Source organism: Pseudonaja textilis, chromosome 18 (genome assembly GCF_049901715.1).
Source record: "Pseudonaja textilis isolate UNSWEBS1 chromosome 18, rPseTex1.2, whole genome shotgun sequence".
NCBI lineage: Eukaryota > Metazoa > Chordata > Lepidosauria > Squamata > Elapidae > Pseudonaja > Pseudonaja textilis.
In genome coordinates, this window is record NC_142007.1 from 7,731,817 (window position 1) to 7,746,516 (window position 14,700).

Below are 14,700 nucleotides of genomic sequence, written 5' to 3' on the forward strand. Positions count from 1 at the left end.
AAATCAGTGTTCACCAACTGATGGGCCAGGGACCACTGGTGGTCTATGAGAAAATTTTGGTGGTCCGCAGAGAAATGTCTCCCCCAAAGCAATTAATCTAGGCTGCGTGGGAACACAAGGCTTACGTTGCTTGCACCGCGAACAACAGGAGGTAGTGAAGAGAGGGGGAAATGGGGGCGGGACTTGCCCACACACCTCACCTGGCCACTGGGCTGCTTCTTTTCTTTCTTCTTCTGCTTTTGGCTGCACGCAGAAAGCAGCCAAAGTCTTTCTTTCTCTCCCCTCCAAAGAAATGAGTCTGGGACCAGGCCTCCTGCTCCAAGAGGCTGCGCCGGCACGACAAGTCTCACACAGACTCATTTCTGACAGAGTTTGGGGAAGAGAAAGACTTCTGCGGCTTCTGCTGCTTTCCTTGCATGAAGCTAAAAGTCTCTCTCTGTCTCTGTCTCCCTGAGAACGGATCTGGAGACAATATCCTGCGATCCCAAATAAAGAATGATCAATCGGTAAGAAAACAGGGTGGGAAATTTTCTTGCAGACTTTTTTTTTTGGGGGGGGGGGTGTCCCCAGGGTCTCTGGTCCGCGGGATTTAAAATGATGAGTTTGGTGGTCCCTGAGGTCCAAAAGGTTGGCGACCCCTGATTTAAATGAAAAGAGAAGATGGGCCGAAAGGAAGAAGAATGGTGGGGTGCCAGGAACCACGTTCTGGTAAAACTCACTCTGGGAGTCCCACCTGGAGAAAAATCATCTCAACCCAGCCTGTCACTTGATTTACCAATATAGCCTTTTTACCACACCTGGACATACAGATAGTCCTCGACTTAGGACCACGACTGAGCCCAGAATTTACATGTTGCCGAGGGAGAAATTTGTTAAGCGAGTCCTGCCCCACTTGTAGAAACTTTGCTCGCAGCGTTCGTCAAGCGAACTGCCGCGGTTGCTAAATTAGAAGCGCGGTTGTGAAGTGAATCTGCCTTCCACGTTGGCTTGGCTCGTCAAGACAGTCGCAAAAGGAGACGACACTGTCGTAAATGTGAGTTGGTGGAGAAGCACATCCAAAGCATGTAAATCTCGTGACTGTGGGGATGCGGCAATGGTCATAAGGGTGAAAAATGGCTCTGGGTCCCTTTTCATTAAACGAACTGTTGTAAAGTCAAAAACTACTGGTATTGTTCTGATCAAGGCTTGCTAAGACTGTAATTAAGCACACGCTTAGTCCAAATAACTTGTTTTATTTCAACGCTGGGAATTATGTACATTCCCAGCCGGTAATGAGTCCCAAACAATCCCTCAAGATAAGCACCCACCTTTCTCTCCTTTGAATTGCTGCCAACAACTAGGATGACAAATGAACTATAAAAAACCAACCAAGCGAATAACTTCCTGCAAAGGTTTCTTCACATCTTCCTTTCCTTTATACCTTATGGGAGGGCCAATCACCTCCCAGCCTTACTCCCGAGTCGCCCCTTTTGTCTCAGCTGTTCTTGCCTTCTAGCAGCTCTGTGCACATGCACGCTGGGAACAGGCTCCCTTTGCTCCTCTGCCTCGCTGCTGCCAGACTCTGAAGGCTCTAGAATCAGCACACAACTCCCAGATGGTCCTGGCCCCACCTCTGCATCCGACGCAGGACCCTTGTCCGAATCCTCCCCAAACTCCCGGACTAGTCCCTCTTCTTCCCCACTGGCCGATTCCGCTGCCGTTTGCATAGGCTGAACCACAAGTATTTTCGCGCCCCGCCCCACCCAGAGGAATACTTACCTTGATCCAGTTGACGTAGGAGGGGATGTGGAGGCGGGACGACCAGCGCAGGGTGTGGAGGATGTCACATTCCCGCATCTCCGGGCTGTTCATGGCCAGCTGGTTCATGTAGCTCTTGGACGGGGGAAGGAGGCCGAGGACCCGCCAGAGGATCAGGAAGTAGTACTGAAGCGCGCAGGCCTCCTGCTCGACAGAGACAAAGCCAAGCCACCTGGTCAGCCGGTCCTTCCGACACTGGGGCCCCGAGGCTAGAGATGCTCCCCTGCCCCACAAGGAGGCCCCCAATGGAGTTGTCGTCCTCACCAAGGCGGTGACATTTTTGTTCTCCTTCCGGCGGAGGGTGTCAAACTGGGAGCCAGCAGCCAGCAGCGAGGCCAGGGCAGAGTAGAGCTCGTCGTATTTCATGGCCTTGGAGAACAAGACCTCGCACACCTGAAAGGAAAGCGCCGCCTCCTGAGCTGCTCAGGCATTGTTCTTCCCCTTTGCTGACCCAGGTTCCGTTCAACTCTGAACAAACCAGACTGTCCCGGGAGGAGAAAAGGAAAGGCAGCTTGCCAGAGAAACACAGAGCTCTAGCTTGGGGTGGAGGTGGGGAGGTGGGGGCCTCTGGAAGCAGAGATCATCATCATCATCTTTTAACCATCCCATAATTCCTTCAGGGGGGAGTCTGGGCAATTGAATGGAGCTAGAAGAGTGTTTTAATGGCCGGATGCCTTTCCTGTCCCCAGCGTGGAGTTTTGTCCAGCAGATATATTCTCACTGTGCCCAGAGAGAGAAATATCTGCCTCTACCTAGGATCAAACCCACAGCCTTCTGATTGTGAGGCGAGAGATCCACCTCTAGGCCACCGCACTGCTCTCTCTGGAAGCAGAGATATCGTGGATTAAACTGTGGCCGTGTGGCAAGCGCTGAACAACCTCGGCTTACAAACCTAACGGAGCCCAAAATTCCCACTGTTAAGAAAGGTAGCTGTTGAGAGGTTGTTGTTCTTTTGGGCCCCAGTTGTTAAGAGAATCACTGCGGTTGTTAAGTGAATTGTGTGGTTATTAAACAAATCCAGCTTCCCCTATTGACTTTGATGATTGAATGCTGGCTGGAAAGGTTACAAATTGTGATCAGGTGACCCTAGAAGGCTGGGACGATTATAAATACATGTCAGTTATCAAAGGCCCGAATTCTGGAGGAGAAGGAGAAGGCAAAGGCATGAATTCGAGCGGCAGTCCAGGAAAATTTCCCAGCCGAGCGCATGGTACCTGGTCCAAATTTGGCACCACAAGGGACTGCCCACACCTCCCTAATCTGATCTCCCCCTAGGAAACGCTAGAGCTGCGCCCCCCCCAGCCTTTTGGGCGCCAGGGACCAGTTCCGTGGACAGACGTTTTTCCACAGGCCGGAGGAGGCTGGGCGTGGTTTCACGTGCTGTCTGCATCCCACGGATGAGACTTCGCTTGCTTGCGCGGATCGGTTTCTGACATGCCGTGGCCCGGTGCTGGTCCACAGACAGGGGTTTGGTGACCCCTGCTCTAGAGAGTGCGATCTGCTCTGCGATGGACCCACCGCCCTTTTCCCCGAAGAAGATCCTCAGTGTGGACCAGCCAGTTGTAGTATTCAAATTTTTTGTACTACTGGTTCTGTGGGCGTGGCTTGGTGGGCTTGGCTCAGTTTGGTAGGCGTGGCTTGGTGGGCATGGCAGGGGAGGATATACTGCAAAATCCCCCTTCCCTCCCCACCCCACTAACCTGCTTTCCAGCTCTGTTCTCCTGCGCAGGGCAACCCAAGGAGACCCAGCCAATCAGCTGGGACTCGATGGGAGGCAGAGAAGAGATATGGGGTTGGCGGGGCCAGTCAGAGGCGGGATTGGCCGGTTCTCCAAACGACTCAAAATTTCCGGCTACCGGTTCTCCAGAACAGGTCAGAACCGGCTGAAGACCCACCTCTGGAACTAGCCAACCTCCTTGCAGCCTTTCCAGGGACCAACCTTTCCCGGAGAATGCATGGGGCGTGTGTGTATTTGTGTGTGTGTGACTAGAAGAGAGGAAAGCGAGAGTTTTAAAGGAAGAGTCCTGTTACCGTGCTATCGAGGCGGTTCAAGTCGTCTTCCGATGCTTCCGGGGAGAGGATGCAGTAGAAGCGCGGCTGGGGGGCAGTGTCTGAGAAAGAGGAAGCCGCGTTAAAGAGGCTTTAAATTTCCAAAAGGAATGTGTGCACACACACACACACACACACACACCTGCCCAGACTGCTCCTTCCTGGATACCTTGGGCAAGGAACTCCACCCTGCCAAAGGGCTAGGTGGGAGCTAAATCCTACCCCCGAGTTCTCCAGGAGTCTCAAGGAAGGGAGGGCATCCCAAGGACCCGGCTGCCTGCCTGCCCTTCAGGCCCTTCAGGCTCTGGGGAGAGAGACCTCCAAGGTGATTCAGGGGCCTAATCCTAAGGTTTTCCCCCTTCCCTACCAGAGGGAGAGTGCTTGGCCCAGTTTTCTTCCACTTCCTTGAAGCCGTGATAAAGTGGAGAACAGGCCGGCCGGCTGCCCTCCTGGCTCGCGCTGGCCCAAACGATGGGAGGGGTTAAGAGGTTGTACTGGACCTAGAGAACACAAAGAGGCGACAGACAGTGAAATACGGGGCACCAGAAGAATCTGCTTCTGCTATGAGGGTCAGAAGAAAAAAGAAAACTTGGCTTTTCTAAACTGACTGTGGTTCATCTGAACAGCTCCTTGTCCAAAAAGAGGGGGGGAGAGAAAGAGAGAGGAAGAGAGGGAGGAGAAAGAAAGAAAGAGAAAGAGGGAAAGAGAAGGAGAAAGAATAAGAGAAAGAGAAAGAGAATGAGAGGGAGAGAAGAAGAAAAAGAGAAAGAAAGGGAGAGGAAGAGAGAGGAAGACAAAGAGAGAGGGAGAGAGGGAAGGAGGGAGGGGGTGAGTGATGGAGAGAGAAAGAGAGAGGAAAAGAAAGAGAGAGAGAGAAAGAGAAAGGGAGGGAAAGAGAGAAAGAAAATGAGAAAGAGAGAAAGAGAAAGGGAAAGAGAGGGAGAAAGAGAGAGGAAAAGAAAGAGAGGAAGAAAGAGAGAGGGAAAGAGAGAGAGAGAGAGAAAGGGAGGGAAAAAAAGAGAGAAAGAGAGAAAGAAAAAGAGAGAGGGAGGGAGAGAAAGAGAAAGGGAAAGAGAGGGAGAAAGAGAGAGGAAAAGAAAGAGAGAAAGAGAAAGGGAGGGAAAGAAAGAGAAAGAGAAAGAGAGAAAAAGAGAAAGAGAGGGAGGGGGAGGAAGAGAAAAAGAGAACAAGAGAGGGAGAGAGAGAAAGAAAAGCAAGACAGTTTTTGTAACATTGGCTCGCTTTGGGACCTGTTTTCTTCATAGGATTTGGGTCTGAAAGGAGGGAGGCACAGCCGAGGATAAAAGTAAAACAGGGACAAGCCAATAAACCACATTTTTCAGTCCGATCTTCGGGGCCTGCGGGGATTATTTCGCTGCTCAAGACGTCTCTAGGCACCTAAGAGAGCATTCAAAGGATGGACTGACACCCCCCCCGTCGCCCCCCAAAAGAAAATCTTTGACTGACAAGCCGATGCCTGAGTCAGGCGCCTCCCCCTCCTCGCCTGCCTTTGCAACCCACCTGCTCAAACAAATACATGGGGGCCTTTGAGTATTGGTGAAGCAGGTAGTCGAAGACCAAGAGAAGGCGGGCTAGCAGGAGCGGGACGCATCGGAGCTGGGAGTCCAGGTTGGCTGTAATGTCCAGGATGGTCTGGACACAGAGGGTCAGGATGGTCCGCCGGCCTTTTTCGGAGAAGCTGTGGAATATGAGCAGCAGGAGCTGGAGGTGCTCCACGTTGAGGTCCTCTGCGTCGCCGGGGAGAATCCCCTGCAGGGCGTTTTGCTTCAGAGTGCCCACAAACCTGGGAGGGAGGGAGGGAGGGAGGGAAGGAGAAAAGAAGGAAGGAAGGAAGGAAGGAAGGAAGGAGAGAGAGGGAAAAGGAAGAAATGAGAAAAAGGAGAGGGAGGGAGGAATGAGAAGAAGCAGTAGGGAGGGAGGAGACAGAGAAATTCAGGAAGGGAGGAAGGCAAGAAGGAGCAAAGGGGAGAGGGAGGGAGGAATGAAAAAAGGGAGAGGGAGGGAAGAATGAGAAGGAAGGAAGGAAAAGAAGGGGAGAGAGAAAGGAAGAAATGAGAAGAAGGGGGAGGGAGGAAGGAATGAAAAAAGGGAGAAGGAAGGAGGAGTGAGAAGAAGGAAGGAAAAGAAGGGGAGAGAGAAAGGAAGAAATGAGAAGAAGGGAGGAGGGAGGGAAGAAGGGAGGAATGAGGGGGAGGGAGGGAGGGAGGGAAGGAAGGAAGGAAGGAAGGAAGGAAGGAAGGAAGGAAGGAAGGAAGGAAGGAAGGAAAGAAACATTCAGTAAAAGGCAGCCCTCACACCTTCGTGTACCCATCTGGGCAATGGGGATACCATTTTACATATAACGGTGCAACCATTACACATCGCCACCGGACTGAAAACCTTCTGAACTTGGTGCACCGGGCCAAAGCCGCGACTCCAGCGCCTCCCCAGGACTCTCTCCTACCTCTCCCAGACATTCAGACACTCCGGGACATCCGGGTCCATCTGGGTGCTGGCTTTATGCTGCCAGATGAGGAGGAAACGGGAGAGCACCGACAAGCTCTGGGGGTGGATGTAGAGAGGCCACGGCCCTTCAGAAAAAGGAGACACCCCCAGCTGCTGCAGGAGAATGTTCTGGCAAAAGACAACCACCGCGTGTGTTGAAGGGGAGCAGCTCTTGTCAGTTGCAAGCGATACACTTCTTTTTTTAAAAAAATAAAAAGGGCAGCCGCCTATAACTATTTGAACCTTATTTAACTACAATCATCATCATCACTCTTGCAGGGTGGAGTCTGGGCAACTGAATGGAGCTAGCAGCGTTTTTTAATGGCCGGATGCCCTTCCTGTCTCCAGTGAGGAGTTTTGTTCAGCGGATATAGAATATATATGTACCGGGAGAAATATCTGCCTCTCTACCTAGGATCGAACTCACAGCCTCCTGATTGTGAGGCGAGAGCTCCACCTCTAGGCCACCGCACCACACCCTTGTTCAACTACCATAAGGGAGGATACTGAAATGGGTCGAAATGAGGGGTTCTTGGTGCCCCCTGAGCTTGGTCTGTTTCCTTGCAGACGTTTCATGACTCAACTAGGTAACGTCATCAGTGTTAAGAAAGAATGCAATTGGCCGTTTATATATTGTCTTTTCTAGCACTTGATGCCTGGTTTGGGTCATGAAATGTCTGCCAGAAAACCGCCAAGTTCAGAGGGCACCAAGGACTCCACAGTCCTCCTCCTCCTCCTCCTTCTCCCCATCCTCCTCTGTGCAAACCCCACTTCCTTCTAACACTGATGACGTTACCTAGTTTGGGTCACGAAACGTCAGCCAGAAAACTACCGAGAGCACCAGGGACCCCTGGCTTAACGACACAAGACTTAACGCTGGATTGCTGGCCCAGTTCAAATACAGGGAAATGCCCAGACACTCCTGGACTTTGAACACAGACACGGAGAAGCTTGTTCTCGACATGAGAACGCGATGGGAGATTTCCTCATTATTGCTCCTAACAATTTGCCATTGAACCAGCAGCTCCTCCCTGGCCAGAAAGCCAGACTCACCTGCAAGGTTGGAGACTGGAGGTCAGAGGTCACCAAGGAGTGGTTGAAATGGTACAGCGCAGCCGCAAACTCTTCCTCTTCGGAGGTCCCTGCAGGAGCACAGGGTCACCAGGTGAGGCCAGGGCCTCCTGACCCCACCCCCATCCCAAAAACTCCAGGGCAGGGCAGGATCTTTCCACGTGTCCCTTCTAGGGCGAGGAGGAGGCCCAGTGAGGGAGGCTACCTCCCCGACCACCACTGGCCTCCCAGTTCCACCTCCAGGGTTTAGTTTTCCATCCAGTTCACAACTGCCAAACTCCGGGAGGTGGAAACTTGCCTTAGATGCCTCAGCCATTGAGCTGTCCTCTAACCTGACAAAACCCTGGCTCTGACAGGTATTGTCTCCAACGTTAGCAACTTTAAGGCTTGTGGACTTCAACTCCCAGAATTGAAGTCCACAGGTCTTAAAAGTTGCCAAGGCTGGAGACCCCTGGACTAGATGACCTGTCGGATTTCGAAAGCCTTCCAACACTAAATACCCCCCGAAAATATGACCTACTCTGAAAGTAAGTCCTAGCTTGACTTTTACCTTTATGCCCAATATAAGCCCTACCCCCGGAATAAGCCCTAATTAAGACCCCCCCCCACCCGCCCCAGAATGCACGGGTTAAAATGAAGCTAGGGTGGAGGTGCCCTACTACAGTTGCAGCCAGGCCTCGTATACCTTGGCCCATTTCTTCTGCAGCCGGCAAGGCTTTCCTGAAGGCCTCTGGAGCCGAGAACACAGCTCCGGATCAAGGCTTGCTGGCCTTGCCGGCTGCAGAAGTAGTTCCTGAAGGCAGTGAAAAGGAGGGCAGCGCGTGCAAGTGAGATGAGTCAGTGGATGACATCCTCCCTGAAAATAAGACCTGGTGCCTTTTTTCGATAGCCCCCCCAAATTATAAGACAGGGTCTTATATTTCTCTTTCAGGGAAACGTGGCAGGAATCGATTATCTAGGCTGGAGAGCCAGAATGGGGGCCCCAGAGCTGGGCTTGACTTGCCCCAAGTGGATTTTCCCGAGTTACTCAGTCCCCACATCTCTGAGGGCTCAATCTGCAGGTTGGGGGCGAGGGAGACCCCTATGGTGGTTCGCCGGCAGCCTGTGCAGACGGCAGCGGAATCGGACAGTGGGGAAGAATGGGGACCAGCCTGGGAGTCTGGGGAGGATTCGGACAAGGTCCTGTGCCTGATGAAGAGATGGGGCCAGGACCATCTGGGAGTTGTGCGCTGCTTCCGGAGCCTTCGGAGTTAGGCAGCAGCGAGGCAGAGGAACAAGGGGAGCCTGTTCTCAGGGTGCGTGTGTGCAGAGCTGCCAGATGGCAAGAGCAGCCAAGACAACAGGAGCGACTCGGGAATAAGGCTTGGAGGTGACTGCCCCTTCCCTAAGGTATAAAGGACAGGCAAAGGTAGAGAAACCTTTGCAGGAAGCAAAGTCTTTCATTTAATTCGGATTCAACCAAGAAGCTGTGTGTGGACTTTGTACTTTGGTTGGTTTTTTACAGTTCATTTGTCACTTTAGTTGTTGGCAGCCATTCAAAGGAGAGAAAGGGGGGTGCTTATCTCGAGGGACTGTTTGGGTCTCATTACCAGCTGGGAATGAACATAATTCCCAGTGTTGAAATAAAACAAGACTTGTTTGGAATAAGCATAATTATGGTCTCAGGTCAGAACAACCCCTCCCGCCTTCCTGACCTTTAAGGCCATCCTTGTCCACTTCTTTGATGATGCTGGCCAGGGTGGCCATATGCTGCTCCGTCAGAGAGACGCTCAGGTAGTTGCGAATGAAATTGTTCTTTGAGTCCAGCATGGAGGAAGTGAGGAAGTTGAGGATGTTGGAGGCCAGATTTAAGAACTGAAAGAAACGAGAAAGCCAAAGGCCTCGATGAAAGGAAGGAAGGAAGGAAGGAAGGAAGGAAGGAAGGAAGGAAGAAGGAAGGAAGGAAGGAGAGAGAGAAAGAAAGAAGAAAGAAAGAAAGAAAGAAAGAAAGAAAGAAAGAAAGGAAGAAGGAAGGAAGGAAGGAAGGAAGGAAGGAAGAGAAGAAAGAAAGAAAGAAAGAAAGAAAGAAAGAAAGAAAGAAAGAAAGAAAGAAAGAAAGAAAGAAAGAAAGAAAGAAAGAAAGAAAGAAAGAAAGAAAAGCAGGAAGGCAGACAGAATTTGAGTCCAGGGTAGAGCTCACCAGTTCCGGGTCTTTGCGACTGGCCAGGATGTTCCCGTTTTCTCCTGCCGACTGCTTGTTGGGGCTCTTCACCCGGGGGGAGCTCTCCAGAGGGGGTGGGGGAGGAGGGGGAGGAGGGGCCACCTTCTCCTTGCTGGGGGAGATGGTCTCTTCAAACCACTGGCCAAGGATGGGCTCGCTGTCATCGTCTGAGAAAGGGGCAAGTCAGAGGGTTGAAGGGCCAGGAACGGGGCTCGGGGCCTTCCCCCACCCACCCACCCTGAGCACCTCCCTCTCTCCAGTGCAGACCCCCTGTCACTTCCCCGCCGAAGCCTCCTCTGCCCCCACCCAACCTTGGCTGCTGTCTTCCGTGCTGCTGAAGTCGTCTTCGTAGTAGGTGTTGGAGTCCGTGGAGGCGCTGACGTTGCTGCTCAGGGACCCCTTGCGCTGTCTCTGCAGGACGCAAGCCTGGAAGCGGAGTTTGGCGGGGGAGCGGTTACAAAAGCCCGGCCAGTGAGCCTCTTCCCCCAAACCTTCCTGCCGCTCCCAAATCTCAGACCTGAGGGCGAACAAGGCTTAACGTTCCCCTCCCCCCCTGCTTAGAAAAGCAGAGCCTAAAAACAACCTCCCTCCTTGCTAATCTAGGACAGCCACCCTGCTTCTCCCCTGGGTGGGGTTCGTCCCAGGCCCAAGTGATAAGGCCCATTCCTGCAGCCCAGGGCAGATTCACACCACCGAGGAGAACAAGCCAGGAAAACCCACTTGATGTCTTCCCCCTTCAAGCCCCACCGTGGCGCCTCTCTTTTCTCTCGATGGGAGAACCAAGGGGAGGGTCGTTTTCCCCCTTGGGGCCCTCGCCCACCTTCCGATAAGCCGTAGAGAGCAAGGTTAGCAGCAGGTTGGCGAGCGGCACCGACTCGATCAAGCGCTGAATCCTCTGGATGGATGTGCTCTGGGCCATGATATTCAAGGCGGCCGGAGGGCCGTCGGTGTCCCAGCCCTGAAGGATGACAAACGCCCCCCCGCCGACCCGGGGAGGGTAGGAGAGGAAGTCAGAAATCGACACCTGGAACCCCTTCCCCCCAAGTCTGAGGACCACGCCCAGCCCTTCGTCAAGCTCTCACCTTGTGGAGGGCCTCCACGTGGAGGTCTTGAAAGAGCAGGGTGAGGAGCTTAATGGCGTGGTTGGCCAGGACCACGGAGAGGATGCCAAATCCCTGATGCCTGCAGAAGGGGGAACCCAGGTGAGGAAAGGAGAGAGAGCAGGCATCCACTCAGGAAGAAACTGCTCTCTCCAAGCCGGCTTTTAACATCCAGCGCCAAGGAAAGAACTTATAATTGACTTCAGGAGGAAGAGAGAGACGCACGTTTATCATTGTACATAAATATTGGACACTGAATTATTGTCATTGTGCGTATATACACAGTATACACACAATGAAATTCACGTAACATGCAGAGACCAGACTCAACATGGCCTCACGCATAACAATCCCCAAACACCCCCCTCTGCCAAAATTCCCCGCCTCCTAAAAACACACAAGCTCACTGAAGGTGGTCCTTAAGTTCATTGTTAAGTGCCGTTATAGCTCTGGCATAAAAACTATCTCTAGGCACCTAGAGTCTCTGAGAACGTTGTGCGACTTCCTCAAACAGTGAGATGCGAAGATGTCGTCCAGGGCTGGTAGCTGGAGCTCAATAATATTCTGGCGAGGAGCTGGAGCGGGTTGGTAGTTTTAAATTTCTGGGCACTTCTATCTCGGAGGCCCTCTTATGGACTATGAATGCTAACATGCTTGTGAAGGCGGCACAGAAGAGGCTGTATTTCCTGAGACTGCCCAGGAGGATAAATCTATCTCAGTCTCTACTTCTGTCCTACTACCGCAGCACCATTGAGAGTGTCCTGACATACGGCGTCCTTGCATGGTATGGGAGCAGCTCTGTAGCGGACAAAAAAGGCTCTACAGAGAATCATTAAAAACTGCTCAGAATATTATCGGGCTCCAGCTACCAGCCCTGGACGACATCTTCGCATCTCACTGTTTGAGGAAGTCGCATAACTTTCTCAGAGACTCTTCCCATCCTGCTCACAATCTCTGCGAACTGTTGCCTTCTGGCAGAAGGTACAGAACAATTAAAACTCGGACCAAACGTTTTTCTGAGCAGTTTTTATCCCAGAGCTATAGTTGCACTTAACAATGAACTTAAGGACCCACCATCCGCGAGTTGTTGGACAGCACTACCTGGTCTATTGTTTGGATGCTTTTGTGTTTTTAGGGGGCGGGGAATTTTGGCGGGTGAGGGGGGTGTTTGGGGATTGGTGTGTGTGTGTGCGTGTTGGGTCTGGTCTCTGTTGTGTTGTGTGAATTTCATTGTACGTACACTGTGTATATGCAGAACATACAATGACAATTAAAGAATTAAATTCAAAGGCAGAAGAGACAGCAAAGGAAAGCCCCATTCCTCACCCATCCCTACCAGGACTTGCCCTGCTCAGGGCCACACCTACCCTTTGCCAGGTCCGAGTTTGGGAGACCCGACGCCCTCTTTGGACCGCACAATGATATCCCGGACCCGAAGGGCTGCCAGGGGGTCCTTCTCTTTCCCTTTGTCGGCCAGGGTGGTCGGGCTGAGGTTCAAGATGAGGAACAAGCTGTTCAGCAGACACCAGGCTCCGAGCAGCTGGAAGTTCTGGTAGTGCTGCAGTCCCGGAAAAAGAAAAGAAACGAAAAAGATACACAGGCACCGTGATTAAAAAAAATCAACCATTCCAAGTACTCAGACAACTGGAGACACGTGAACAATAAACAGGAGCTTTATTATGGAGCTTTCGCGAAAGGGAATTCTGCGCTCATGGCCACAGAAGACGTTTCCCCCAGGAGGGTTGGGGTTTATATACCGTTTCAAATATACAGTCTCTGCCCCTTTCCGGGTTCGCCATCTATCCAGCTACGTATCTCCCTATGCAACACCCCTATTATTGCAGCATACCACCTGTTTCCCTAACCTGTTTACCCGTTTCCATTTCCAGTAATCTCCATCATTAACGTGACACTGGACAGCACGACCCACCAAATATATAACCTTTATACAAAACAACAGAGAATTCTTACATAATATTCCAGTAAATTATCTGAGGTTCGCAGAGAGGTTAAAAATGGCGTTACCGTTGTTCTATATTTTCACAGGTATAATTGTACATATCACACACACACGCAACCGCATTCTGATTGCCGCTCCAAAGGGCGACCGTCATGCCACTGTTGGGAGTCTGAATCTATGGGGGAAGATGAGCTGGAACAAGAGCTGACAGGGATCGAGAGAGCGGCTCCGTGGACCTTGAGAGGAAACTGGGGAAGGGCAGGCTCAGTCCAGGCAAGGATTTACTGAATTAGACAGGGAGGAGCAGGAGTGAGAGAGCTCAGGCAAAGAGCAAGCACCACCCCCTCCTGATCCAAGAGCACGGAGAGAAGAAAGAAGGCGAGACCAACACAGATTGAGCTGGCTATGAGGAAGGAGAGTGCCCCACCCCCCTCCTCCACAAGGCAGACCTGGGGATTGAGATGTAATCTGCTGGTGGGAGGGGCATTTGTCGGGAACAAGTTTTGAATCAGTGGAGTCTCATGTGCAATTACCGACGCCCGGAGATTGCAGTGCTCTGTCTTGTGGGGCTTGCCTGCTTCGCTGAACTTCTTGCTCTGGTTATTGGTTGGCTAACCTGGCTTACTGGACTGCTGGCCCTGGTGTGGCTAGCCTGGCTTACTGGACTGCTGGCCCTGGTGCGGCTAGCCTGGCTTACTGGACTGCTGGCCCTGGTGTGGCTAGCCTGGCTTACTGGACTGCTGGCCCTGGTGTGGCTAGCCTGGCTTACTGGACTGCTGGCCCTGGTGTGGCTAGCCTGGCTTACTGGATTGCTGGCCCTGGTGTGGCTAACCTGGCTTACTGGACTGCTGGCCCTGGTGTGGCTAACCTGGCTTACTGGACTGCTGGCCCTGGTGTGGCTAACCTGGCTTACTGGACTGCTGGCCTTGGTGTAGCTAACCTGGCTTACTGGATTGCTTGCAGCCAGAGGCTTCTGAAGGTGCGTGTGCTCCAGGACTTGCAGTGAACGTGGGGACATTTGGGGGCACAGTTGGAGCAAAAAAGGAGAGTTAGGCTTATTCTGTGTGTTGTGTTGCTTTCATGTCACACCCTGGAACATCTAATTGACACCAGGTAATTTTTTTTTGCTCCTTTTCGCTCTTACCTCCCCACCTGCACGGCGGGAACTGCTGATGGCTTGGCCGATCATGTCGTAGATTTCCAACTGTGGAGAGAGATGGGTTTGTTTGTTTTTTTAAAAAAACAAGGTGTCACGTAAGAGACGAAAGGCCAGCCGATGCCACCCCAACGCCCTCGAGAATTTTGCGGCTGCAAACTCCCCGTTTTCCTTGCAGGCCCTTCCCCCCGTCCCGTGCGTGCCCGACTCACGCATTTCTGCACAATGATGGCGGCATCGTTTTCGTAGTCCTCTTCTTTGGAGCTCGTGGAGCCCGTGCGGACTTGCTGGGTGGTGCCCACATGTAGGATGGCCATGCAGGTGGCCACACTCACCCCTGGGGGAGAGGAAGGATCCTGGGGTCAGCCAGAGCAACGGGGACCAACTCAAGGCCCTGAGTCTCAACCTGTGATGGGGGAACGAGGAGCAAGAGGCCTCCCCCCACTCATTTCAGCCTTTCCGCGGTGGGTCAAATGAGGACCCAGATTGTTGGGGACAAGAGGCTGACTCTGTAAACCGCTTAGAGGGGGCTGTGAAGCACTGTGAAGCGGTATATAAGTCCAAGGGCTATTGCTATTTTCCTTCCTTCCCAATGGTTAGAATGCGGTATGGCAGGCTAACTCTGCCCACCGCCAGGAGTTCGATCCTGACAGGCTCAAAGTTGATTCAGCCTTCCATCCTTCCGAGGTGGATAAAACGAGGACCCAGATTGTTGGGGGGCGATGGGCTGAGTATAAACCACTTAGAGGGGGCTGTGAAGCACCGTAAAGTGGTATATGTCCAAGAGCTATTCCTTCCTTCCTTCCCTCTCTTCCCCTTCGTTCCACGTGGTTAGAATGCAGGATTGCAGGCTCACTCTGCC

The 14,700-nt window shown here is 52.3% G+C and overlaps 1 protein-coding gene across 1 annotated transcript in view; it reads right to left on the reverse strand.

The window, feature by feature from the left end:
• Positions 1-14,700, reverse strand: part of UBR4 (ubiquitin protein ligase E3 component n-recognin 4) — a 128,616-nt gene that overhangs the window by 104,964 nt on the left and 8,952 nt on the right. The window contains 15 exon segments of the mRNA XM_087914818.1: positions 1,759-1,941; positions 2,062-2,190; positions 3,829-3,908; positions 4,214-4,346; positions 5,368-5,650; positions 6,311-6,480; positions 7,405-7,493; positions 9,117-9,276; positions 9,602-9,789; positions 9,934-10,048; positions 10,443-10,580; positions 10,705-10,804; positions 12,090-12,280; positions 13,827-13,886; positions 14,051-14,175. Of these exon segments, the coding sequence (XP_087770944.1) occupies positions 1,759-1,941; positions 2,062-2,190; positions 3,829-3,908; positions 4,214-4,346; positions 5,368-5,650; positions 6,311-6,480; positions 7,405-7,493; positions 9,117-9,276; positions 9,602-9,789; positions 9,934-10,048; positions 10,443-10,580; positions 10,705-10,804; positions 12,090-12,280; positions 13,827-13,886; positions 14,051-14,175 (2,144 nt within the window).